At 39.7% G+C, this 26,006-nt stretch overlaps 4 protein-coding genes across 4 annotated transcripts; 2 read left to right on the top strand and 2 right to left on the bottom strand.

Moving 5' to 3' along the window:
- Positions 1–12,505: 12,505 nt before the first annotated feature.
- Positions 12,506–13,435, bottom strand: LOC138212611 (olfactory receptor 2C3-like). Its single transcript, XM_069173065.1, has one exon. The coding sequence runs from the start codon at positions 13,433–13,435 to the stop codon at positions 12,506–12,508; it is 930 nt and encodes a 309-aa protein (XP_069029166.1).
- A 3,906-nt stretch (positions 13,436–17,341) lies between these two features.
- Positions 17,342–18,301, top strand: LOC138212612 (olfactory receptor 5M5-like). The gene is made up of 2 exons (XM_069173066.1): positions 17,342–18,007; positions 18,110–18,301. Exons 1-2 carry the CDS (start codon positions 17,342–17,344, stop codon positions 18,299–18,301), a joined length of 858 nt encoding a protein of 285 aa, XP_069029167.1.
- A 2,305-nt stretch (positions 18,302–20,606) lies between these two features.
- LOC138212613 (olfactory receptor 11A1-like) lies at positions 20,607–21,614 on the top strand. Its single transcript, XM_069173067.1, has one exon. It carries the CDS (start codon positions 20,607–20,609, stop codon positions 21,612–21,614), a length of 1,008 nt encoding a protein of 335 aa, XP_069029168.1.
- A 2,957-nt stretch (positions 21,615–24,571) lies between these two features.
- Positions 24,572–25,528, bottom strand: LOC138212614 (olfactory receptor 11A1-like). The gene has a single exon (XM_069173068.1). It carries the CDS (start codon positions 25,526–25,528, stop codon positions 24,572–24,574), a length of 957 nt encoding a protein of 318 aa, XP_069029169.1.
- Positions 25,529–26,006: the final 478 nt, after the last annotated feature.

A 26,006-nucleotide genomic window follows, 5' to 3' on the forward strand; every position in this document is an offset into this window, starting at 1 on the left:
AGAACGACAAAACAAAACGACAAAACAGAACGACAAAACGACAAAACAGAACGACAAAACAAAACGACAAAAGAGAACGACAAAACAAAACGACAAAACAGAACGACAAAACAAAACGACAAAATAGAACGACAAAACAAAACGACAAAAGAGAACGACAAAACAAAACGACAAAACAGAACGACAAAACAAAACGACAAAACAAAGCGACAAAACAGAACGACAAAACAGAACGACAAAACAAAACGACAAAACAAAACGACAAAACAGAACGACAAAACGACAAAACAAAACGACAAAACAGAACGACAAAACGACAAAACAGAACGACAAAACAGAACGACAAAACGACAAAACAAAACGACAAAACAAAACGACAAAAGAGAACGACAAAACAAAACGACAAAACAGAACGACAAAACGACAAAACAAAGCGACAAAACAGAACGACAAAACAAAACGACAAAACAAAACGACAAAACGACAAAACAAAACGACAAAACAGAGCGACAAAACAAAACGACAATACAGAACGACAAAACAAAACGACAAAACAAAACGACAAAAGAGAACGACAAAACAAAACGACAAAACAAAACGACAAAACAGAACGACAAAACGACAAAACAAAACGACAAAACAGAACGACAAAACGACAAAACAAAACGACAAAACAGAACGACAAAACAAAACGACAAAACAAAACGACAAAACGACAAAACAAAACGACAAAACAGAACGACAAAACAGAACGACAAAACGACAACAAAACGACAAAACAACAACAAAATGACAAAACAGAACGACAAAACAAAAAGACAAAACAGAACGACAAAACAAAACGACAAAACAAAACGACAACAGAACGACAGAACGACAAAACAAAACGACAAAACAGAACGACAAAACAAAACGACAAAACAAAACGACAAAACGGAACGACAAAACGGAACGACAAAACAAAACGACAAAACAAAACGACAAAACAGAACGACAAAACGACAAAACAAAACGACAAAACAGAACGACAAAACGACAAAACAAAACGACAAAACAGAACGACAAAACAGAACGACAAAACGACAACAAAACGACAAAACAACAACAAAATGACAAAACAGAACGACAAAACAAAAAGACAAAACAGAACGACAAAACAAAACGACAAAACAAAACGACAACAGAACGACAGAACGACAAAACAAAACGACAAAACAGAACGACAAAACAAAACGACAAAACAAAACGACAAAACGGAACGACAAAACGGAACGACAAAACAGAACGACAAAACAAAACGACAAAACAAAACGACAAAACAGAACGACAAAACGACAAAACAAAACGACAAAACAGAACGACAAAACAAAACGACAAAACAAAACGACAAAACGACAAAACAAAACGACAAAACAGAACGACAAAACAACAGAACAAAACGACAACAAAACGACAGAATGACATAACGACAGAATGACAGAACGACAAAACAACGACACAACAGAACGACAAAACAACAGAACAGCAAAATGACAACAAAAAGACAAAACAGAACGACAAAACAAAACGACAAAACAACAGAACGACAAAATGACAAAACAAAACGACAAAACAACAGAACGACAAAACGACAACAAAACGACAAAACAGAACGACAAAACAGAACGACAAAACAAAACGACAAAACAGAACGACAAAACGACAAAACAAAACGACAAAACAACAGAACGACAAAACGACAACAAAACGACAAAACAACAACAAAATGACAAAACAGAACGACAAAACAAAACGACAAAACAACAGAACGACAAAATGACAAAACAAAACGACAAAACAACAGAACAAAACGACAAAACAAAACGACAAAACAACAGAACAAAACGACAAAACAAAACGACAAAACAAAACGACAGAATGACAGAACGACAAAACAACGACACAACAGAACGACAAAACAACAGAACGACAAAATGACAACAAAAAGACAAAACAGAACGACAAAACAAAAAGACAAAACAGAACGACAAAACAACAGAACGACAAAATGACAAAACAAAACGACAAAACAACAGAACGACAAAACGACAACAAAACGACAAAACAGAACGACAAAACAACAACAAAATGAAAAAACAGAACGACAAAACAACAGAACAAAACAACAAAACGACAACAGAACGACAAAACAAAACGACAAAACAGAACGACAAAACGACAAAACAGAATGACAAAACAGAACGACAAAACGACAAAACAGAACGACAAAACAAAACGACAAAACAGAACGACAAAACGACAAAACAAAACGACAAAACAACAGAACGACAAAACGACAACAAAACGACAAAACAACAAGACAAAACGACAAAACAGAACGACAAAACAAAACGACAAAACAACAAGACAAAACGACAAAACAGAACGACAAAACAGAACGACAAAACAAAACGACAAAACGGAACGACAAAACAAAACGACAAAACGACAAAACAAAACGACAAAACAGAACGACAAAACGACAACAAAACGACAAAACGACAAAACAAAACGACAAAACAGAACGACAAAACAGAACGACAAAACGACAACAAAACGACAAAACAACAACAAAATGACAAAACAGAACGACAAAACAAAACGACAAAACAAAACGACAAAACAACAGAACGACAAAATGACAACAAAATGACAAAACAAAATGACAAAACAACAGAACGACAAAACAACAGAACGACAAAACGACACGACAAAACGACAACAGAACGACAGAACGACAAAACAAAACGACAAAACAGAACGACAAAACGACAAAACGGAACGACAAAACGACACGACAAAACGACAACAGAACGACAGAACGACAAAACAAAACGACAAAACAGAACGACAAAACAAAACGACAAAACAGAACGACAAAACAAAACGACAAAACAAAACGACAAAACAGAACGACAAAACAAAACGACAAAACAAAACGACAAAACAAAACGACAAAACAGAACGACAAAACAAAACGACAAAACAAAACAACAGAACAAAACGACAAAACAAAACGACAAAACAAAACAACAGAACAACACGACAAAACAAAACGACAGAATGACAGAACGACAGAATGACAGAACGACAAAACAACGACACAACAGAACGACAAAACAACAGAACGACAAAACGACAGAACGACAAAATGACAACAAAACGACAAAACAAAACGACAAAACAGAACGACAAAACAAAACGACAAAACAAAACGACAAAACAGAACGACAAAACAAAACGACAAAACAAAACGACAAAACAGAACGACAAAACAACAGAACGGCAAAACAACAGAACGACAAAACGACAGAACGACAAAATGACAACAAAACGACAAAACAGAACGACAAAACAACAGAACGGCAAAACAACAGAACGACAAAACGACAGAACGACAAAACAACAAAACGACAAAACAGAATGACAAAACAGAACGACAAAACAAAACGACAAAATAGAACGACAAAACGACAAAACAGAGCGACAAAACAAAACGACAAAACAGAACGACAAAACAAAACGACAAAACAAAACGACAAAACAGAACGACAAAACAGAACGACAAGACAAAACGACAAAACAGAACGACAAAACGACAAAACAAAACGACAAAACAGAACGACAAAACAAAACGACAAAACAGAACGACAAAACAGAACGACAAAACGACAAAACAAAACGACAAAACAGAACGACAAAACAAAACGACAAGACAAAACGACAAAACAGAACGACAAAACGACAAAACAAAACGACAAAACAGAACGACAAAACAAAACGACAAAACAAAACGACAAAACAGAACGACAAAACAAAACGACAAAACAACAAGACAAAACGACAAAACAGAACGACAAAACAAAACGACAAAACAAAACGACAAAACAGAACGACAAAACAGAACGACAAAACAACAGAACGGCAAAACAACAGAACGACAAAACGACAGAACGACAAAATGACAACAAAACGACAAAACAGAACGACAAAACAACAGAACGGCAAAACAACAGAACGACAAAACGACAGAACGACAAAACAACAAAACGACAAAACAGAATGACAAAACAGAACGACAAAACAAAACGACAAAATAGAACGACAAAACGACAAAACAGAGCGACAAAACAAAACGACAAAACAGAACGACAAAACAAAACGACAAAACAAAACGACAAAACAGAACGACAAAACAGAACGACAAGACAAAACGACAAAACAGAACGACAAAACGACAAAACAAAACGACAAAACAGAACGACAAAACAAAACGACAAAACAGAACGACAAAACAGAACGACAAAACGACAAAACAAAACGACAAAACAGAACGACAAAACAAAACGACAAGACAAAACGACAAAACAGAACGACAAAACGACAAAACAAAACGACAAAACAGAACGACAAAACAAAACGACAAAACAAAACGACAAAACAGAACGACAAAACAAAACGACAAAACAACAAGACAAAACGACAAAACAGAACGACAAAACAAAACGACAAAACAACAAGACAAAACGACAAAACAGAACGACAAAACAGAACGACAAAACAAAACGACAAAACAGAACGACAAAACAAAACGACAAAACAGAACGACAAAACAAAACGACAAAACAACAAGACAAAACGACAAAACAGAACGACAAAACGACAAAACAGAACGACAAAACGACAAAACAGAACGACAAAACGACAAAACAGAACGACAAAACAAAACGACAAAACGACAAAACAGAACGACAAAACGACAAAACAGAATGACAAAACAAAACGACAAAACGACAAAACAAAACGACAAAACGACAAAACAGAACGACAAAACGACAAAACAGAATGACAAAACAAAACGACAAAACGACAAAACGACAAAACAGAACGACAAAACGACAAAACAGAATGACAAAAGAGAACGACAAAACGGAACGACAAAACGGAACGACAAAACAGAACGACAAAACAAAACGACAAAACGACAAAACAGAACGACAAAACAACAAAACAGAACGACAAAACGACAAAACAGAACGACAAAACGACAAAACAGAACGACAAAACGACAAAACAAAACGACAAAACAGAACGACAAAACGACAGAACGACAAAACGACAAAACAGAACGACAAAACAAAACGACAAAACAGAACGACAAAACGACAAAACAGAACGACAAAACAAAACGACAAAACAAAACGACAAAACGACAAAACAGAACGACAAAGCGACAAAACAAAACGACAAAACAGAACGACAAAACGACAGAACGACAAAACGACAAAACAGAACGACAAAACAAAACGACAAAACAGAACGACAAAACGACAAAACAGAACGACAAAACAAAACGACAAAACAAAACGACAAAACGACAAAACAAAACGACAAAACAGAACGACAAAACAAAACGACAAAACGACAAAACAGAACGACAAAACGACAAAACAAAACGACAAAACAGAACGACAAAACAAAACGACAAAACAGAACGACAAAACGACAAAACAGAACGACAAAACAGAACGACAAAACAGAACGACAAAACGACAACAAAACGACAAAACAAAACGACAAAACAGAACGACAAAACAAAACGACAAAACAGAACGACAAAACGACAAAACAGAACGACAAAACAGAACGACAAAACAAAACGACAAAACGACAAAACAGAACGACAAAACGACAAAACAAAACGACAAAACAGAACGACAAAGCGACAAAACAAAACGACAAAACAGAACGACAAAACGACAGAACGACAAAACGACAAAACAGAACGACAAAACAAAACGACAAAACAGAACGACAAAACAAAACGACAAAACAAAACGACAAAACAAAACGACAAAACGACAAAACAAAACGACAAAACGACAAAACAAAACGACAAAACAGAACGACAAAACAAAACGACAAAACGACAAAACAGAACGACAAAACGACAAAACAAAACGACAAAACAGAACGACAAAACAAAACGACAAAACAGAACGACAAAACAGAACGACAAAACAGAACGACAAAACAGAACGACAAAACGACAACAAAACGACAAAACAACAACAAAATGACAAAACAGAACGACAAAACAAAAAGACAAAACAGAACGACAAAACAAAACGACAAAACGACAAAACAGAACGACAAAACGACAAAACAAAACGACAAAACAGAACGACAAAACAAAACGACAAAACAGAACGACAAAACAGAACGACAAAACAGAACGACAAAACAGAACGACAAAACGACAACAAAACGACAAAACAACAACAAAATGACAAAACAGAACGACAAAACAGAACGACAAAACGACAACAAAACGACAAAACAACAACAAAATGACAAAACAGAACGACAAAACAAAACGACAAAACAACAGAACGACAAAACAACAGAACGACAAAACAAAACAACAAAACGACAACAGAACGACAAAACGACAAAACAAAACGACAAAACAGAACGACAAAACGACAAAACAAAACGACAAAACAACAGAACGACAAAACGACAGAACGACAAAATGACAACAAAATGACAAAACGGAACGACAAAACAACAACAAAACGACAAAACAGAACGACAAAACAAAACGACAAAATAGAACGACAAAACAAAACGACAAAATAGAACGACAAAACAAAACGACAAAAGAGAACGACAAAACAAAACGACAAAACAGAACGACAAAACAAAACGACAAAACAAAGCGACAAAACAGAACGACAAAACAGAACGACAAAACAAAACGACAAAATAGAACGACAAAACAAAACGACAAAAGAGAACGACAAAACAGAACGACAAAACGACAAAACAAAACGACAAAACAGAGCGACAAAACAAAACGACAAAAGAGAACGACAAAACAAAACGACAAAACAGAACGACAAAACGACAAAACAGAACGACAAAACAAAACGACAAAAGAGAACGACAAAACAAAACGACAAAACAGAACGACAAAACAAAACGACAAAATAGAACGACAAAACAAAACGACAAAAGAGAACGACAAAACAAAACGACAAAACAGAACGACAAAACAAAACGACAAAACAAAGCGACAAAACAGAACGACAAAACAGAACGACAAAACAAAACGACAAAACAAAACGACAAAACAGAACGACAAAACGACAAAACAAAACGACAAAACAGAACGACAAAACGACAAAACAGAACGACAAAACAGAACGACAAAACGACAAAACAAAACGACAAAACAAAACGACAAAAGAGAACGACAAAACAAAACGACAAAACAGAACGACAAAACGACAAAACAAAGCGACAAAACAGAACGACAAAACAAAACGACAAAACAAAACGACAAAACGACAAAACAAAACGACAAAACAGAGCGACAAAACAAAACGACAATACAGAACGACAAAACAAAACGACAAAACAAAACGACAAAAGAGAACGACAAAACAAAACGACAAAACAAAACGACAAAACAGAACGACAAAACGACAAAACAAAACGACAAAACAGAACGACAAAACGACAAAACAAAACGACAAAACAGAACGACAAAACAAAACGACAAAACAAAACGACAAAACGACAAAACAAAACGACAAAACAGAACGACAAAACAGAACGACAAAACGACAACAAAACGACAAAACAACAACAAAATGACAAAACAGAACGACAAAACAAAAAGACAAAACAGAACGACAAAACAAAACGACAAAACAAAACGACAACAGAACGACAGAACGACAAAACAAAACGACAAAACAGAACGACAAAACAAAACGACAAAACAAAACGACAAAACGGAACGACAAAACGGAACGACAAAACAAAACGACAAAACAAAACGACAAAACAGAACGACAAAACGACAAAACAAAACGACAAAACAGAACGACAAAACGACAAAACAAAACGACAAAACAGAACGACAAAACAGAACGACAAAACGACAACAAAACGACAAAACAACAACAAAATGACAAAACAGAACGACAAAACAAAAAGACAAAACAGAACGACAAAACAAAACGACAAAACAAAACGACAACAGAACGACAGAACGACAAAACAAAACGACAAAACAGAACGACAAAACAAAACGACAAAACAAAACGACAAAACGGAACGACAAAACGGAACGACAAAACAGAACGACAAAACAAAACGACAAAACAAAACGACAAAACAGAACGACAAAACGACAAAACAAAACGACAAAACAGAACGACAAAACAAAACGACAAAACAAAACGACAAAACGACAAAACAAAACGACAAAACAGAACGACAAAACAACAGAACAAAACGACAACAAAACGACAGAATGACATAACGACAGAATGACAGAACGACAAAACAACGACACAACAGAACGACAAAACAACAGAACAGCAAAATGACAACAAAAAGACAAAACAGAACGACAAAACAAAACGACAAAACAACAGAACGACAAAATGACAAAACAAAACGACAAAACAACAGAACGACAAAACGACAACAAAACGACAAAACAGAACGACAAAACAGAACGACAAAACAAAACGACAAAACAGAACGACAAAACGACAAAACAAAACGACAAAACAACAGAACGACAAAACGACAACAAAACGACAAAACAACAACAAAATGACAAAACAGAACGACAAAACAAAACGACAAAACAACAGAACGACAAAATGACAAAACAAAACGACAAAACAACAGAACAAAACGACAAAACAAAACGACAAAACAACAGAACAAAACGACAAAACAAAACGACAAAACAAAACGACAGAATGACAGAACGACAAAACAACGACACAACAGAACGACAAAACAACAGAACGACAAAATGACAACAAAAAGACAAAACAGAACGACAAAACAAAAAGACAAAACAGAACGACAAAACAACAGAACGACAAAATGACAAAACAAAACGACAAAACAACAGAACGACAAAACGACAACAAAACGACAAAACAGAACGACAAAACAACAACAAAATGAAAAAACAGAACGACAAAACAACAGAACAAAACAACAAAACGACAACAGAACGACAAAACAAAACGACAAAACAGAACGACAAAACGACAAAACAGAATGACAAAACAGAACGACAAAACGACAAAACAGAACGACAAAACAAAACGACAAAACAGAACGACAAAACGACAAAACAAAACGACAAAACAACAGAACGACAAAACGACAACAAAACGACAAAACAACAACAAAATGACAAAACAGAACGACAAAACAAAGACAAAACAGAACGACAAAACAAAACGACAAAACAGAACGACAAAATGACAACAAAATGAGAAAACAAAACGACAAAACAACAGAACGACAAAACAACAGAACGACAAAACGACACGACAAAACGACAACAGAACGACAAAACGACAAAACGACAAAACAGAACGACAAAACAAAACGACAAAACAGAACGACGAAACGACAAAACGGAACGACAAAACGATGGGTCGAATTAAAATAAAACAGTTTACATGTGGAAGTTCATGAATGACAAATCGATACCACAAAACAAATCTGAACTGATCAACTAGTTTCTGTAAATCAGGTTTAATCCTCTTCATCTTCATGTTCTTACAACAAACTTAATTGTTTAGCTTTTCTTTTTTATCTTTTTTTTTGTTCAAAAAAGTATATTTAAAGCTGACGAATAGGTGAGATGAGATCACAAACAAAGGTGCAACAATCTTTTCACCTTGACAGAAAACTAATGATGAATAACATTTATAATTTTTAAAGATAAAACTGCGAAGCCATTGCTGGTTCGAGGCTCTCGGATGTGGAATTATTTTCTGTTGCTTGTTTTGTATTGATACAAACGTTGATTCCATGTTTTGGAGGTTTTAAGACATCTGCTCAGACTTCATGTTGTGACGGTATTTTTCATCAACCAAATAATTAATGAAAAAAATAATCAGCAGGTTCATTGACAAAGAAAAATTACAATAAGTTGCAGCTCTAAACATAAAAACACATGAGAAGTGAGAAAGAAGAAAACTTTTGTTATAACATCATATTTTTGCACAAAAACACATTCTGTTACAAGATGAAAATTTGGTTCGTTATTGAAAGAGATTTTTGTATTCTCAAACGTTAGAAGAGTAATTTGTGATATAAGTTATAAATACTGTGAACGGATCTCATTCACATCTGAAACTGACATCAGCTTTTTCAGATTTGCACTGAAGTAAAAATGTGTTTTTTTTGTGGACTCGTGTCTGAATTTATTTCAGTTCCTGTGTTAAGTGTACTGAAGTATTAAAAATAAAAGTTGATTACAACTATTCATGTTTTCTTTCATCAACCAAAAAAATGTAATAAATACAGTAAAGACGCAGCCAACGCATTTATAAATCCTGCAGCGAAGATCGAAGTCCAAGCAAACTGCAGAAGACCAGAAGCACATGAACGTAGAAGCACATGGAAACACTGCAGCATCGTCCACCCGTCGTCCAGCGGTGGATTCAAGGTCTGAAAGATGGTTCTGATCCAGAAGTGCATGTTGGGTTAACTGGTGGTTCTGAATGGCCCGTTTGTGTGAATGGTTGTCTGTTTCTGTCTTTCTGTTTTGGACTGGTGACCAGGCAGCTGGGATCGTCTCCTGAATCTTAAAACCAACACATCTGGACCACAGACTGTTTATAAAACAGAAGTTGCAGAAGTGTCTTCAGCTGCAATACCAGCGAGTGCCACTAGAGGTCGGCTCCAAAAAGCCTCCGGCTCCATAGACTCCCATTCAACTTCTCTCATCAAATCCAAAGTGAATAAAATGTGTCCATCAGTTATCTCGGTGTTGTTAGCTAAAGTCACTCCTTCTTATTAGTTTTCTGGAGGTCCATCTGAAAATAATCCCTCATTCATTAGAAAAGAAGATTCAAGAAGACCTGGTTTTGGGGGCGTGTCTGTTTGATTGACAGGCCTGTGGTGCAGTCAGGTTACAGCTATCGGTGGGCGGGACGTAGTATCGTCAGGTTTCCGATCAGATCGGTCAGATCCACCTCTGGCTCCTCCCCCAGCTCGTCCAAATATGGTCACTTCCTGCTCCAAACTGCTCCGAACTAGCAAAGATGGTGACGGACAGAATCTGAACTGGAGGATTCATAATGCAATATTTCTTTGTTTTGGTTTATGTGCTATTCTTCAATTTACTTTAACCTTATTGTTTTTGGACAAAGACACAATACAGAGTTTTCTGTGTGTCACATCTTCAGTACTGACGCTGAACTGTAAGATGGACTGACGGTGTTTTTATGAATCATCGGCCGAGAAGTTCTTCAGGACGCTGAATTGTGAATAAAACTTGGCAATTTACTTCTCTATTTTACATGTCATCTGTTCTCGAGTGTTTTTCAGGCAGTGATCAAAACTCAAAAGAGTCCAAATCCTGTTTCAGTCTTTTTCTTGTTGTTCAGTTGAAATTGAAATTAGAGTTTTGTGTTCAGATATTTGTTATTTCTGGAATGTTTTCACTTTTTTTTATTGAAGTCAGTGGATTTCTTTCTTTGCTCGTCCAATCGTGTCGGTAGTTCCCGGTCAGCTCGCCCCGCCCCCTTCTTCCAAATATGGTCACTTACTGCTCCGTAGTAAAGATGGCGACGACAGAAACACTGAACTGAAGCTCTTTAGAAGGGAAGTTCACCAACAACATCTTCTCCATGATATTTCTTTGTTTTGGTTCATGTGCTATTCTTAAATTGACTTTAACTGTTTTTATTTAAATAACTGTAATACAGTGTTTACTCTGTTTCCTCATCTAACCTTTTTAATGCAGAAGACTTTGAACAGAATTTGCGTCCTGCTTGATTTTTAGTTTTTCTAAACTAACTCCTATTTTTTCTCCATAAAAACAAACTTAAATCATCCTAAAAAGCAGTCAGTTTCTCCTGTTTTTATAAATAAATATTCTCTTCAAAAAATAAATCATTTTATTTTTGACGATATCAGAAATGGTGAAAATTAAACTGTTTATAAAACATCGTTGAGCTCCGTAAACAAAACATTTAACATTTTCTGAAATGATTGAACTGATGTTCACTAATGTTTAAATATAATTAAAACATTAAAAATAATTCAATGTTCAAAACAGCATTATTCTGGAAATGATTTTGATAATTACGCCAAATGATAAATTGTTGTGATTGTTAATTGCTATTAAATGTGTTTTAATCAGTTTCTTTAAGTTTAAACTGAATATTCTCAACCAGTTAATTTAAATTCTTAAAATGTAATATTTATTATTTTATGATTTATTTGATCTCCTGAACATAAACAAAGCAACATTGTGTTTTTTTTCAGATCACTTTCTGTTTCTGGTTAAAACAACGTTTTAGGAAACGTTTCATTTCACTGCGACCTCTGAGATTAACCAACTCCCTCTGTCCAGTCCGGTTCTGGTTCTGGTTCCGGTTCTGACAGAATCAGTCTTTCTGGAGCGTCACCTGGGGATCTCGGGTCGGACGCTGAACTTGTGGAGGATCCTGGAGCGGATCTGCTGCAGGTTCATGCCGTAGATGATGGGGTTGAAAAGGGGCGGGACCACCAGGAACTCGGCCGCCAGCGCGTTCTGCAGCGCCTGCGCGCCGCCGGCGGCGCCGTAGCGGGAGTACATGGAGTCGAACACTATGGAGAAGGTGAAGACGAGCAGCGTGACGAGGTGCGGCAGACACGTCTGGAAGAACTTCCTGCGGTCGGAGCGGGACCGCATGGCGGCCCGGACCAGGTGCACGTAGGACACCAGGATCAGTCCGGTCTGCGACACATGCGAGAACATGAGCACGAAGCCGTAGATGTTGTTGAGCGTGGTGTCGACGCACGACAGCTTCACCACCTCCCAGTTGGTGCAGAACAACTTGCGGACGTGGCGTCCGCAGAGCGGCAGGCGGGCGGTCAAGGCCACGCCCACCGCCGCCTCCAGCAGCGAGAAGCTCCAGGTGAGCAGCAGCAGCTGAAACACCTTCTGCTGCGTCATCAGCGCCCGGTAGCGCAGCGGCTGGCAGATGGCCACGTAGCGGTCGTACGCCATGACGGTCAGACCGGTGAACTCGCAGAAGCAGTAGCTGTAGGCGGCGAACATCTGCGTCAGGCAGCCGCCGTACGAGATGACGTGGCGGTCGGCCAGCAGGTCGTGGAGAAGCTTCGGGTAGAAACTGGAGGCGCCGCAGACGCCGTTGAAACACAGGTTGCACAGGAAGACGTAGATGGGAGCGTGCAGCGTCCGGTCCACGCACACGGTGGCGATGAGCGTCAGGTTGACGACGACGGTGAAGGCGTACGACGTCAGCGCGAAGGCGAAGGAGATCTGACGGTGAGTCAGAGACTCGTTCAGGCCGTGAAGCACGAAGACGATCTCCGAGTTGTTCTCCATCCCGTCGGACAGCCGGCGAACACTTCAACTCTTCTTCGTCTGCGGCGGCGACGAGCGCTCGTCTTCAGTCAGCGGGACAGAAACAGAAGGAAGCAAAGACGTCGGAAACAAACCTCAAACACAAGCAGCTGATTTCAGGACAAACTTTCATCTCATCAGGGAGAAAAAACAGAAACAGCGAATCTGTTTTTAACATTTAAAAACCAAATAGATCAGAAACCTCCCGAGAAGAAAAACACAGCGACACAAAGAAAAGAGACTTTTACAGTCAGAAAGCTGCAGAAACAAGAATCAATGGACTGTTTCAGATACACACAATGGATCAGGGAATCAGTGGTAAGCAGCACATCATCATCACATCACAGGATTGAAAGCAGCTCCACAGGACACATGAAGGAGTTTGAGAAAAACAACAACAACAACAACAACAACGTGGACGGACGTGAACCTGCAGGAGAGATGACATCAGGCTCCGGCAGCTGCAGACAGTCAGCAGCAGCTCTTATACACCTGGAGGGCCACGTGGACAGGTGGGGGGGCCACGTCTGATGACATCACAGAGCAGGCTGAGGCCACGCCCCCTCTACAGGAACATGTCAAACATTACAAAAAAACTAAAACAACAAGGAAACTTCAAGGCCGGAACTGTTCCGAGGTACGAGGAAACTACGAGGGGTCGCCGTGACGACGACATTATTTAGGTGTTGAAGAAGAAAATGAACAAACAGGACACAATAAAAACACGAGAGACACTGACACACGTTGTTCTGCTGAAATAAACAAGACCTTCCCTGAAAGAGACGTTGTCTGGATGGCAGCATATGTTGCTCCAGAACCTGAATATATCATTCAGCATTAACACTTCCTTCCAGATGTTCAAGCTACCCATGCCATGTGCACTAATGCATCCTGTACCATCACAGATGCTGGCTTTAGAACTGAGCTGATAACAAGCTGGATGGTCCCTCTCCTCTTGATAAAGTTTGTAGTAGGAGCTGCTCAGAAGACCCTGAACCCTCCCACAGACCCAGAGACAACGTCTGGGACAAAATTACAGCTCGTCCAGAACTTTTTCTTTTAGACGTTCTTCATGTGATGATTCGTCCCGTCTGGTTTCATAGGAAGAGAGAACAGAGTTTCGTCTGCAGGACGATGAAGGTTATGAATTGTTTCCTGATGATATCCACTAATGGAAACACGTATAAAGTGAAAGGTATTGGATCGAGTCCAGAACCCTGTGGAGCTCCAGAACCGACCGGTTTCACTGGGAGAGTTATTGACGAACATAATAACATTTTTATTCGTACGGCGTCAATGATGTCGTTACAGCTGAGAGACGGAGGGACAGACGGACGTTTGTCCACCGTGCCGGACAGAAACCTGGACTTGTTATGAACGATGATAAATGGAAGATGACTCAGCAGAAAACTTGAGTGTTTGTTTACTTGTGATTTCACTCTGAGGAGACGGTCGGACAACATGTTGACGTCCCTCAGTGTCCATGTGGGTCTGAGGGGACGTCCTTACTGTGGACCGGTGAGACCAGCAGGCTGATTGGTCTCTCCGGCCAGCGGCTCGTTAGTCCGTTTCAGAGGGAATGAGAGGAAACTGTGTCTCAATGTGACGACCACAAACCTGTTGATGTGCTCAGGTGACCTTTGACCTCCAGGACCGAGTGATGCAACATCAGCAGCCTCAGTTTGTTTTTTTCTGTCCGGCCTCCATCTTTGTTTATTCTTGTTTCATAAAATATAAACAGGGATTATTTTAGATAATAAAACTAACAAAAATGAATGTGACCCTGAATTCATTTTTAGTTCTACAGCCTTCAGCCAGTGTCTCTGTTTGATCACGTCACTAAGAACATTTGGTGTACTTGATTTTCACCTTTTCTACTATTTACAGTCCCGTTTCCAAAAAAGTTGGGACGCTGTGTAAAATATAAATAAAAACAGAATGCAACGAGTTTAAAATCACATCAACTCATATTTAATTTACAATACAGCAAAGACAACATCAAATGTTGAAACTGAGAAATTTTATTGTTTTATGTAAAATATCTGCTCATTGTAAATCTGATGTCAGCAACACGTCTCTATAAAGTTGTTCCAGGATCATGTTCACCACTGAGCTGCATCAACTCTTTTAACAACACTCTGGAAACGTTGGGGAACTGAGGAGACCAGTTTCTGGAGTTTTGAAAGTGAAATGTGGTCCCATTCTGGCCTGATAGAGGATTTCAGCTGCTCAACAGTTCAGGGTCTCCTTTGTTGTATTGTTCATGTCCTGATGCTCCAGATGTTTTCAATGATTGACAGGTCTGGACTGCAGGAGGCCAGTTTATCAGCGGACTCTTCTACTAGAGAACCATGCTGTTGGAATACGTGCAGAATGTGGTTGGACGTTGTTCTGCTGAAATAAACAAGACCTTCCCTGAAAGAGACGTTGTCTGGATGGCAGCATATGTTGCTCCAAAACCTGAATATATCATTCAGCATTAATGCTTCCTTCCAGATGTTCAAGCTACCCATGCCATGTGCACTAATGCATCCCTGTACCATCACAGATGCTGGCTTTAGAACTGAGCTGATAACAAACTGGGTGGTCCCTCTCCTCTTTAACCTGGAGGATGCAGCGTCCATGATTTCCAAACAGAATCTCAGATTGTGATCCATCAGACCTCAGGACAGTTGTCCACTTCACCTCAGTCCATCTTCAATGATCTCGGTCCAGAGAAGGCGGCGGTGTTTCTGGATCATGTTTCTATCTGGTTTCTTCTTTGGAGAGTTTTAACATCATTTGTGGACGCAGCGATGAACTGTGTTCACAGACGATGGTTTTCACAAGTGTTTCTGAGCCCATGCAGTGATTTCCACTCCAGAATAGTGTGTTTTTAATGCAGTGCTGCCTGAGGGCCCGAAGATCACCACCATCCTATATTGGTTTCCAGCCTTGTCCCTTGTGTTCAGAGATTTCTCCAGATTCTCTGAATCTTTTAATGATATTATGAACCGTAGACGATGAAATCCACTAATTCTTTGTAGTTTTACGTTGAGGAACATTATTCTTAGATTGTTGAACTATTTTCCAACACAGTCTTTCAGAGTGGTGAACCTCTCCCCATCTTCACTGCTGAGAGACTCCGCCTCTCTGAAATCATCTTTTTATACCCAATCATGTCACTGATCTGTTGCCATGGTAACCTCATTAGTTGTCAGATGTTCTACCAGGTGTTATTTTTGATTTTGATTTACTCAATTTTTCCAGTCTTTTGTTGATCCTGTCCCAACTTTTTAGAGATGTGTTGCTGCCCTCAAATTCAAAATGAGCAGATATTTTTCATGAAACAATAACATTTCTTAGTTTCAACATATGAGTTTCCATGATTATGTGTTTTTATTTTAATTTTACACAGCGTCACTACTTTTTCAGAAAAAGATTCGTACAAACAAAATCATTTTGCAACTTTGGGTCTCTAGTGATGTAAACTGATCCTGTCAATCAATAAACAGGCATCACCTTAGATCCTGTGAGGTGGGATGGGCCTTGAATTCATTGGTTCTAAAAAGGAATAAGAAGCTGCTGGTGTTGCTGCAGCAGTTGGAGGCGGCGGCAGGCTCAACTCCCATTTCCAGACATGCAGGTGAGATCGAGTCTGCGGAAGAGTTCGTTCACAGGTTCCATCGTTGTTTGAAACTCTGCTGACGCGGCGTCTCTTTCTAACATGTAAACTGAAATCTTTTTTTTTGCTGAGCAGACGATTTATTCTCATCGTTGAATTGTTGGATTCCTCTCAGTCATGTTGTAGTTTTAATGTGTAGACCATTTTAACTTTGCTTGTTATTTCAGGTTATAAATTAGAAAGAAACTGTTTCATCATTTTGGTTCATCACTTCAGCAGAAAACATGTTGAATTCAACATCATTCTCTTTTTCTTATTTCATTCTTCAAGCTTATATGAACGTTGGAAGTTTGAAATACATGTATTTTGTGATAACTGCTTTATTGTACGCTGTGATTGTTGCTGTGAACGTGTTCCTCCTGGTGGTGATCTGTGTGAACCGCAGCTTACATGAACCGATGTACCTGTTCCTGTGCAGCCTGTTAGTGAACGAGCTGTATGGTAGTTCAGGCTTGTTTCCCTTCCTGCTGCTTCAGATCCTGTCGGACGTTCACACCGTTCCTGCTGCGTTCTGCTTGCTGCAGGTTTTCTGTTTGTACACGTATGTAAATGTTGAGTTTTGTAATCTGGCCGTGATGTCGTACGACCGCTACGTCGCCATCTGCTGTCCGCTGCAGTACAACACACGCATGAGCTCCAACAAGGTGTTATGTCTGGTTGTTTGGATCTGGTTGTACAGTTTTGGGAAATTTCTAATAACTTTTTCCTTAAACATTCGTTTCACGCGGTGTGGAAACGTCCTGGACAGCACGCACTGCCGCAACTACCTGCTGGTGAAGTTGGCTTGTGGCGACACCAGAATCAATAACTTTTACGGGCTTTTTGCCATCGTCGTCTCCATCCTCATCCTTCTGATTCCGGTGCTTTTCTCTTACATAAAGATCCTGCAGGTTTGTTTCTCCGGCTCCAGACAGACGAGGCAGAAAGCCGTGAGCACCTGCTCGCCTCACCTGGCCTCGCTCATCAACTTTTCTTTCGGGTGCTTCTTTGAGGTCCTGCAGAGCCGCTTCGATATGAGCCGCCTGCCCAACATGCTGCGCATTCTGCTGTCTCTGTACTTCATCGTCCTGCAGCCGCTTCTCAACCCCATCATGTACGGCGTCCAAATGACCAAAATACGAAACGCATGTAAAGATATGTTCTGGAGGAAAATGTTCTCTGATCACAGACAGCACATGAAATAAAAGAGAGTCGGGAAATGTTTTATTTGTTCTGTGTCGTCTTTTGCTGATTTAAGAAAACACCAACACATTCTTGGAAAATGTTTCAGAAAATGATCTTGTGAAATAAAAAACATAGAAAAGGTTACCTGAGATATTATGAAACAGAATACAACATAGATGAAGGATTATTTTCAGATGGACCTCCAGAAAACTAATAAGAAGGAGTGACTTTAGCTAACAACACCGAGATAACTGATGGACACATTTGATTCACTTTGGATTTGATGAGAGAAGTTGAATGGGAGTCTATGGAGCCGGAGGCTTTTTGGAGCCGACCTCTAGTGGCACTCGCTGGTATTGCAGCTGAAGACACTTCTGCAACTTCTGTTTTATAAACAGTCGGTGGTCCAGACGCATTGGTTTTAAGACTAAAAAGTTTGATTCAGGAGACGATCCCAGCTGCCTGGTCACCAGTCCAAAACAGAAAGACAGAAACAGACAACCATTCACCCAAACGGGCCATTCAGAACCACCAGTTAACCCAACATGCACGTTGTGCGTTGGATGGTGGGAGGAAACCGGAGTACCCGGAGAGAACCCACGCAAGCCAAGGTTGGAACCCGGACCCTTCCTGATGTGCTGCCCCAAACTGAAAGTGAATCAGAGTCTCTTTGGACTGAGGTCGGAGACCCGGAAATGAACCGACACGGATTCAAACACTGTGAGTCTGTAACGGTGCAGCGGTACCGTGATTCTAACCAAAGATCTATAAAGTGAAATTTATTAATGTTCATAAAAACTTGAGTGAAAGTTGCTGCTCAGCTGAAGCTGGTTTGAACCCCTCAGAGACGGCTGATGTCACATCAACGTCTGTGGTCCCTGAGGTCAAAGGTTGTGTCAACATGTTGGTCTCCGAGGCGTCTTCACATCCAGACACAGTTTCGTCCAATTCCCTCTGAAACAAATTAGCGAGCTGTTAACCAGAGAGACCAATCAGCCTGCAGAGCTCGGCGCTAGTCGGCCGGTTCGACTGGACCGCAGAGGGCTGAGCGGGATGACGAACCTCCCCGTACACCTCAGGACGACTCTGAACGATGTCAACATGTTGTCCAGCTGTGACCAAACCAGAAGCAAACTTTACACACAGCCTTTCCTCAACTTTCATCATTCTTATTGTAGTTATGAACACTTTATTCTTTAATCTGACAGCCGTCTCCTCCAAACAAGCAGAAATCACTTTGGAAAACTTTACATTTAATGTGCACAAATGTCATTTTAAGCCGGGTTCAGACAACATGGATTCAACCAGCTGTTTTCCATCGTTGAGCACCGATTACGAACGTCGGGAACATCAAACGCTGCTCGACACGTGTCATTGAAGAACCCACGAAGAAAATCATACAACAAGTGGTTCTGACCCAGAGATCTGATTGGTCAACAGAACATCTGGAACAAATCACCATGACAACACACCCTGCTCATCATTAGAAATATCACTCCACCTCCTCAATGGGAAAATAGAATTACAATAGAATTTCAAATACTATGTAATATAATGTAGTTTGTACTTGTTATAGTTCTATTAAATGACCCATTTGGTGAACTTCCTGGAGTAGTAAACATTGCGTACATTACATATGAGTCTACTGATTGTTTTCCAGTTGGTAGTGATACCCCATGTGTCACCATGGAAATGGAGATCACAGTAACATAAAGTTTTATATATTTTGAGAGTGAATTGCTCCACAATATGAGCACATTGAGATGACATGTTTTATCTAGTTGGTAACTTGTTGTATCATCTCAGTATTACGTGGGAGGTTGTGTTTTCAGGTGATTATTGGCGTGTTTGTCTGGGTCGTACTTGTAGAGTTGCCGATTTCCCAACAAACACTCAGACTTTATGCCACTTTCATGGCCTCGTGACACAGTTAGGATTGTGAAGAACATCGGATCCGTTCTCATGAACGTAAAATCCCAAGAAATATTTTTGTGCTGTTAAATACAGAATAACACCAGTTCGTAAAACTAGTTGTGTGGACTATTAGTAATAATACCAACAGTGGATTTTTGATTCCTTTAATTTGGGTGGTCAGGGACCAGACGGCCTCTGCGGGGGGGTGATGGGAGGTTTGAGTGACAGCTCCGGGTCGTCGTGGGTCAACTTTAAAAGAAGCCGAGTCGGCTGTCGGCTCGCTGGGATTCACTCCCTGAATCTCTGCATCGCTCACATCGCAGATCTGCATGGAGACCTTATTGTTTGTGCTGTTGATGAATCACTGTGTGAAAGTTAATGTTCGGTGATTTCATCGGCGTCCCGGCTCAGATGAGGATGAAGATCAACTCCACGCAGGTTTCATACTTCACTCTGAGCGCCTACTTTGACTCGGGATTCTTCAAATACTTTTACGTTGCAGTTATTATGTGTTTGTACGTTGTGATCGTGGTCTCCAACGTGTTCCTCCTGGTGGTGATCTGTGTGAACCGCAGCTTACATGAACCGATGTACCTGTTCCTGTGCAGCCTGTTAGTGAACGAGCTGTATGGTAGTTCAGGCTTGTTTCCCTTCCTGCTGCTTCAGATCCTGTCGGACGTTCACAGCGTTCCTGCTGCGTTCTGCTTCCTGCAGGTTTTCTGTTTGCACTCGTACGCTTGTGTTGAATTCTCCAGTTTGGCCGTGATGTCGTACGACCGCCACCTCGCCATCTGCTCTCCTCTGCAGTACAACGCCCGGATGACGTCTCGGAAGGTTTCCGTGCTCGTTGCTCTGACGTGGTTTTACCCGGTTATCGTCGCCGCCGTCACGACGGCTCTGAGTTCGTCTCTGCAGCTCTGTGGGAACGTCATCGATCAGGTGTTCTGTGGGAACTACGCCATTGTTCAGCTGTCCTGCTCCGACACCACCGCTCACAACGTCTACGGACTGTTTACAATCGTTCTCACGTTGTTTGTTCCTGTGATTTTAATCCTTTTTTCCTACGTGAGGATCTTCAAAGTGTGTTTTTCTGGATCCAAACAGACCCGACAGAAAGCCGTCGGTACCTGCACACCTCACCTGGCTTCTCTGCTCAACTTCTCCTTCGGCTGTGCGTTCCAGATCTTTCAGGGCAGGTTGGATGTGAGCAGCGTTCCCAAAGCGCTGCTCATCGTCCTCTCTCTGTATGTTGGGATCCTTCAACCCATTTTAAATCCGATCATGTTCGGAATCCAAATGTCCAAAATACGAAACGCATGCAAAGATTTGTTGTGTAATAAAACGTTCTCTGGTCAGAGAGCTCGTGGAGAGAAACAGCTCAGGAGGTCTTTTATTGGTTCTGTTTCAGTCACAGAATGATGTTCTGAAACAGAGTTCGGGTGAATAATCCGAACACAAGATGCGTTTCCACCAGATGTTTTATTTTCTGACATGTAAGCTACTGTAATGAAACGTTTTTATTATAAATGTTCTGCAATATTTCAGAACAACTTCTCCAAGAAAAGTTGGCCTGTTTGACCAAACTGAATGTTTGCTGCCTGAAATCCGACCCACAGCAGTGATTCCTGAACCAGCGCCTCGTCAGGGAAACATCGTGGGTTGGATTGAAATAATAATTTGAACCACGCTGAGTTAAAGTTACTACTTCCTTAAAGTTATTCAGCCTTTTCCTGTCATGGATGGAAACAGCAGGAGGTAACCAAGTCAGCTGTTCTTAACAACACATCCGTGATAGTGAATAACATAGTGAGTAACAATTTTATTAGTAAAGAGCTCAGAAACCTGAGGTTTTTCTTTTTTTCTTTTAATAATGATTGATATGCAGTTCTGGCACTATATGTAAAATGTTATGTTATACTTAAATGTATAAAGCTAATAAATAATTGATGAGTTGAACCAGTTGATTTGAAAAACAAATGACCATAATGACCATTCTGAACCCTTCAGTGTCGCGCTCTCCAACCTTTTAGCTCTGAGAGCTCCTCATGTTCAGTAATATTTATTCACACAGCTGAGCTCCATCCAAACCGGCCCAATCAACTCCTTTATGTGAAGAATAACAAACTGATACTCAACACACATTTTGTATCAGAGCAGCTTCAATTCAAACAGCATGTGCATGTTTTTTTCTGTATGTATTCCTTTACGTTTTCTATTGAAGGTCAACTCCTGTGAGACCAAACTGGTTTGAAATGTGTCAAGTAAGGCGTTTTAATATAAGATTTAACAGGAAAATCCAGTGTATGTAGTTTATATACCGTGATATATATAGTTTAAAAACTGTGATCTGTACAGTTTATATACTGTGATATATAGTTTATATACCCTGAGATATACAATTTATATAACTTAATATGTACAGTCTATGTACTGTGATATATACAGTTTATATACCGTAATATATACAGTTTATATACCATGATATATACAGTTTATATAACATGGTATATAAACTAGTTTTGAGCAGAGGTAGATACTTACATTGTTAGAACACGTTTAATAATATCAGCATCATCGACTCCTAATCATCAGGGTTTCTCTGATCTATTCTATATCTATATCTGTATCTATATCTACATCTGTATCTATATCTATATCTATATCTGTATCTATTCTATATCTATATCTGTATCTATATCTATATCTGTATCTATATCTATATCTATATCTGTATCTATTCTATATCTATATCTGTATCTATATCTATATCTGTATCTGTATCTATATCTATATCTATATCTGTATCTATATCTATATCTATATCTGTATCTATATCTATATCTGTATCTGTATCTGTATCTATTCTATATCTATATCTGTATCTATATCTATATCTGTATCTATATCTATATCTATATCTGTATCTATATCTATATCTGTATCTGTATCTATTCTATATCTATATCTGTATCTATATCTATATCTGTATCTGTATCTGTATCTATATCTATATCTATATCTGTATCTATATCTATATCTATATCTGTATCTATATCTATATCTATATCTATATCTGTATCTGTATCTATATCTATATCTGTATCTGTATCTATATCTATATCTATATCTGTATCTGTATCTGTATCTATATCTGTATCTATATCTATATCTGTATCTGTATCTATATCTATATCTGTATCTGTATCTATATCTATATCTATATCTGTATCTGTATCTGTATCTGTATCTATATCTATATCTATATCTGTATCTATATCTGTATCTGTATCTATATCTATATCTGTATCTGTATCTATATCTGTATCTGTATCTATATCTATATCTATATCTGTATCTGTATCTATATCTATATCTGTATCTGTATCTGTATCTATATCTATATCTATATCTGTATCTATATCTGTATCTGTATCTATATCTATATCTGTATCTGTATCTATATCTGTATCTATATCTATATCTATATCTATATCTGTATCTGTATCTATATCTATATCTGTATCTGTATCTATATCTATATCTGTATCTGTATCTATATCTGTATCTGTATCTATATCTATATCTATATCTATATCTGTATCTGTATCTATATCTATATCTGTATCTGTATCTATATCTATATCTGTATCTGTATCTATTCTATATCTATATCTGTATCTATATCTATATCTGTATCTGTATCTATATCTGTAGAGAGCAGGTAGTCAGTTCGACCTTACAGCTGTTAAAATGACTTATTTACATTGAAATAATGGCGACGGTGTAAAACCACCTGAATGTTTCTTTCTAATATGTTGTGCCATTAACACACAACGTCTCAATACACAGAAAGGCACGAATGAACTGTTAGTTTGAAAAGCAGACGAACGTTTGTTAGTTTGTATCATTGTTTTAATCACCACAGACAGAATCAAAAAAGACATAATTGTTTGGTTTACAGACAGAAAATCAATCAAGTACAACTTTGATAGCTGATTAATTATTAATCATTATAATAACCTTCCACAATGAATTTTCTGTTTTATATTTGAATAAGAATAAATAAAGAAACACTTCAAGTGTGCAAACATCTGACAGGAAAAGACCCAAAACATCCAAACACTTCCAGCAGAGTTTACGAAGCAGACTGAAATTATAGTTTCATTAATGTCCTCGATGTCACATAATAAAAAAGCAGCGCAGGTGTTCGGCTGTCTGGAAGATCAACACACTTCAACAAAATCATCGCTCGAGTAAAAAAACACAGTTTCACCGAGTGCAGAAACATCTGAAACAAACTCTTCACATGAACGTGGAGACCTGATTTCAGGTGAAGAACTCACTGCTTCTTCACGTAGAGCCGTTCTGATCTGAAGCTACGCGTCAGCACGCAACAGCTGTTTGCACGCGGCGTGGATTCTGCTCATTTTCAGGCCGTAGAGCGCCGGAGTGAAGAGCGGCTGGCACGTCAGGAAGTACAGCGACAGGACGACGCCCCCCACGCCCGCCATGCTGCTCAGCTTAAAGCGGCTCTGCACGATCTGGAAGCAGCAGCCGAAGGAGAAGTTGAGCAGCGCGGCCAGGTGAGGCGTGCAGGTGCTCACGGCTTTCTGTCGGGTCGGTCGGGATCCCGAAAAACACACGGCGAGGATCTTCACGTAGGTGTAGAGGATGAAGACCGACGGGCCGATGACGGAGACGACGGTGTAGACGAGTCCGTACACGTTGTTGACTCGGGTGTCGGAGCACGCCAGCTTCACCACCGCGTAGTTTCCACAGTAAACTCTGTCGATGACGTTCCCGCACAGCCGCAGAGGAGCGCTCAGCGAGATCAGAACCGCGATGGCGACAAAAGAGAACAGCCAGGTCGCAGCGACGAGCACGCCGACCTTCGTAGAGGTCATCTGGGCGTTGTACTGCAGAGGGTGACAGATGGCGACGTAGCGGTCGTACGACATGACGGACAAGTTAAAAAACTCAACACACACGTAAGAATAAACACAATAAATCTGCAGGAAGCAGAACGCAGCAGGAACGGTGTGAACGTCCGACAGGATCTGAAGCAGCAGGAAGGGAAACAAGCCTGAACTACCATACAGCTCGTTCACTAACAGGCTGCACAGGAACAGGTACATCGGTTCATGTAAGCTGCGGTTCACACAGATCACCACCAGGAGGAACACGTTGGAGACCACGATCACAACGTACAAACACGCAACGACCAGGAAACAAAGGTATCTGAGGAGCCCGGTGTCGACATAGGAACTCAGAACAAAATAAGAAACCTGAGTGGAGTTCATCATCATCATCATCATCATCATCATCATCATCATCATCATCATCATCATCGCTGTCCTTCGAGTAGAGTTACATCTTCAAACAGAGAAAACAGCAGCTCTCCTCCGTCCTCCTCCATCCTCCACCTCCCTCTGGTCCTCCTTTGAGTCCTGACGGGTTCATATGAAGAAACCCCCCACCCGCCCGACATCAGGCGGCCAATCAGAGAGCCAAATGAAGATGCTTCCACGCTCCTGGGTCAGTGGCCGGAGGACCAGGAAGTGGTGACACAGCTTCTACACAACACACAGTTTGACGTGTCATTATAGGAAAACACAGGTGTTAGCATCACGATGCTACCTGAACTGTGACATCATCAGTAGGTGTGTCTCATTCAAATGGAAAAACAACTTTTCCAGGTCCCCAGGTTATGTTTTCTATTTTTGATCTTTTAACCTTCATTTCCTATTTCATTTTGTTACTCTCCTTGTGTCTCGTTTCAGTTGTCTTCACTTCCTGGTGTCGTCACTTCCT

Source organism: Embiotoca jacksoni, unplaced genomic scaffold, assembly GCF_022577435.1.
Source record: "Embiotoca jacksoni isolate LCO1_2020_lvr unplaced genomic scaffold, fEmbJac1.0.p SCAF_58, whole genome shotgun sequence".
Taxonomy (NCBI): domain Eukaryota; kingdom Metazoa; phylum Chordata; class Actinopteri; family Embiotocidae; genus Embiotoca; species Embiotoca jacksoni.

What these genes read in the sequence shown, in the direction of transcription:
- LOC138212611 (XM_069173065.1), bottom strand. Translation starts at nt 13,435, where the DNA reads ATGGAGAACAACTCGGAGATCGTCTTCGTGCTTCACGGCCTGAACGAG.
- LOC138212612 (XM_069173066.1), top strand. Translation starts at nt 17,342, where the DNA reads ATGTTGAATTCAACATCATTCTCTTTTTCTTATTTCATTCTTCAAGCT. An exon ending in CTTACATAAAGATCCTGCAG is followed by an intron (nt 18,008 to 18,109) that starts GTTTGTTTCTCC and finishes TGCTTCTTTGAG; the next exon opens with GTCCTGCAGAGCCGCTTCGA.
- LOC138212613 (XM_069173067.1), top strand. Translation starts at nt 20,607, where the DNA reads ATGAGGATGAAGATCAACTCCACGCAGGTTTCATACTTCACTCTGAGC.
- LOC138212614 (XM_069173068.1), bottom strand. Translation starts at nt 25,528, where the DNA reads ATGATGATGATGATGATGATGATGATGATGATGATGAACTCCACTCAG.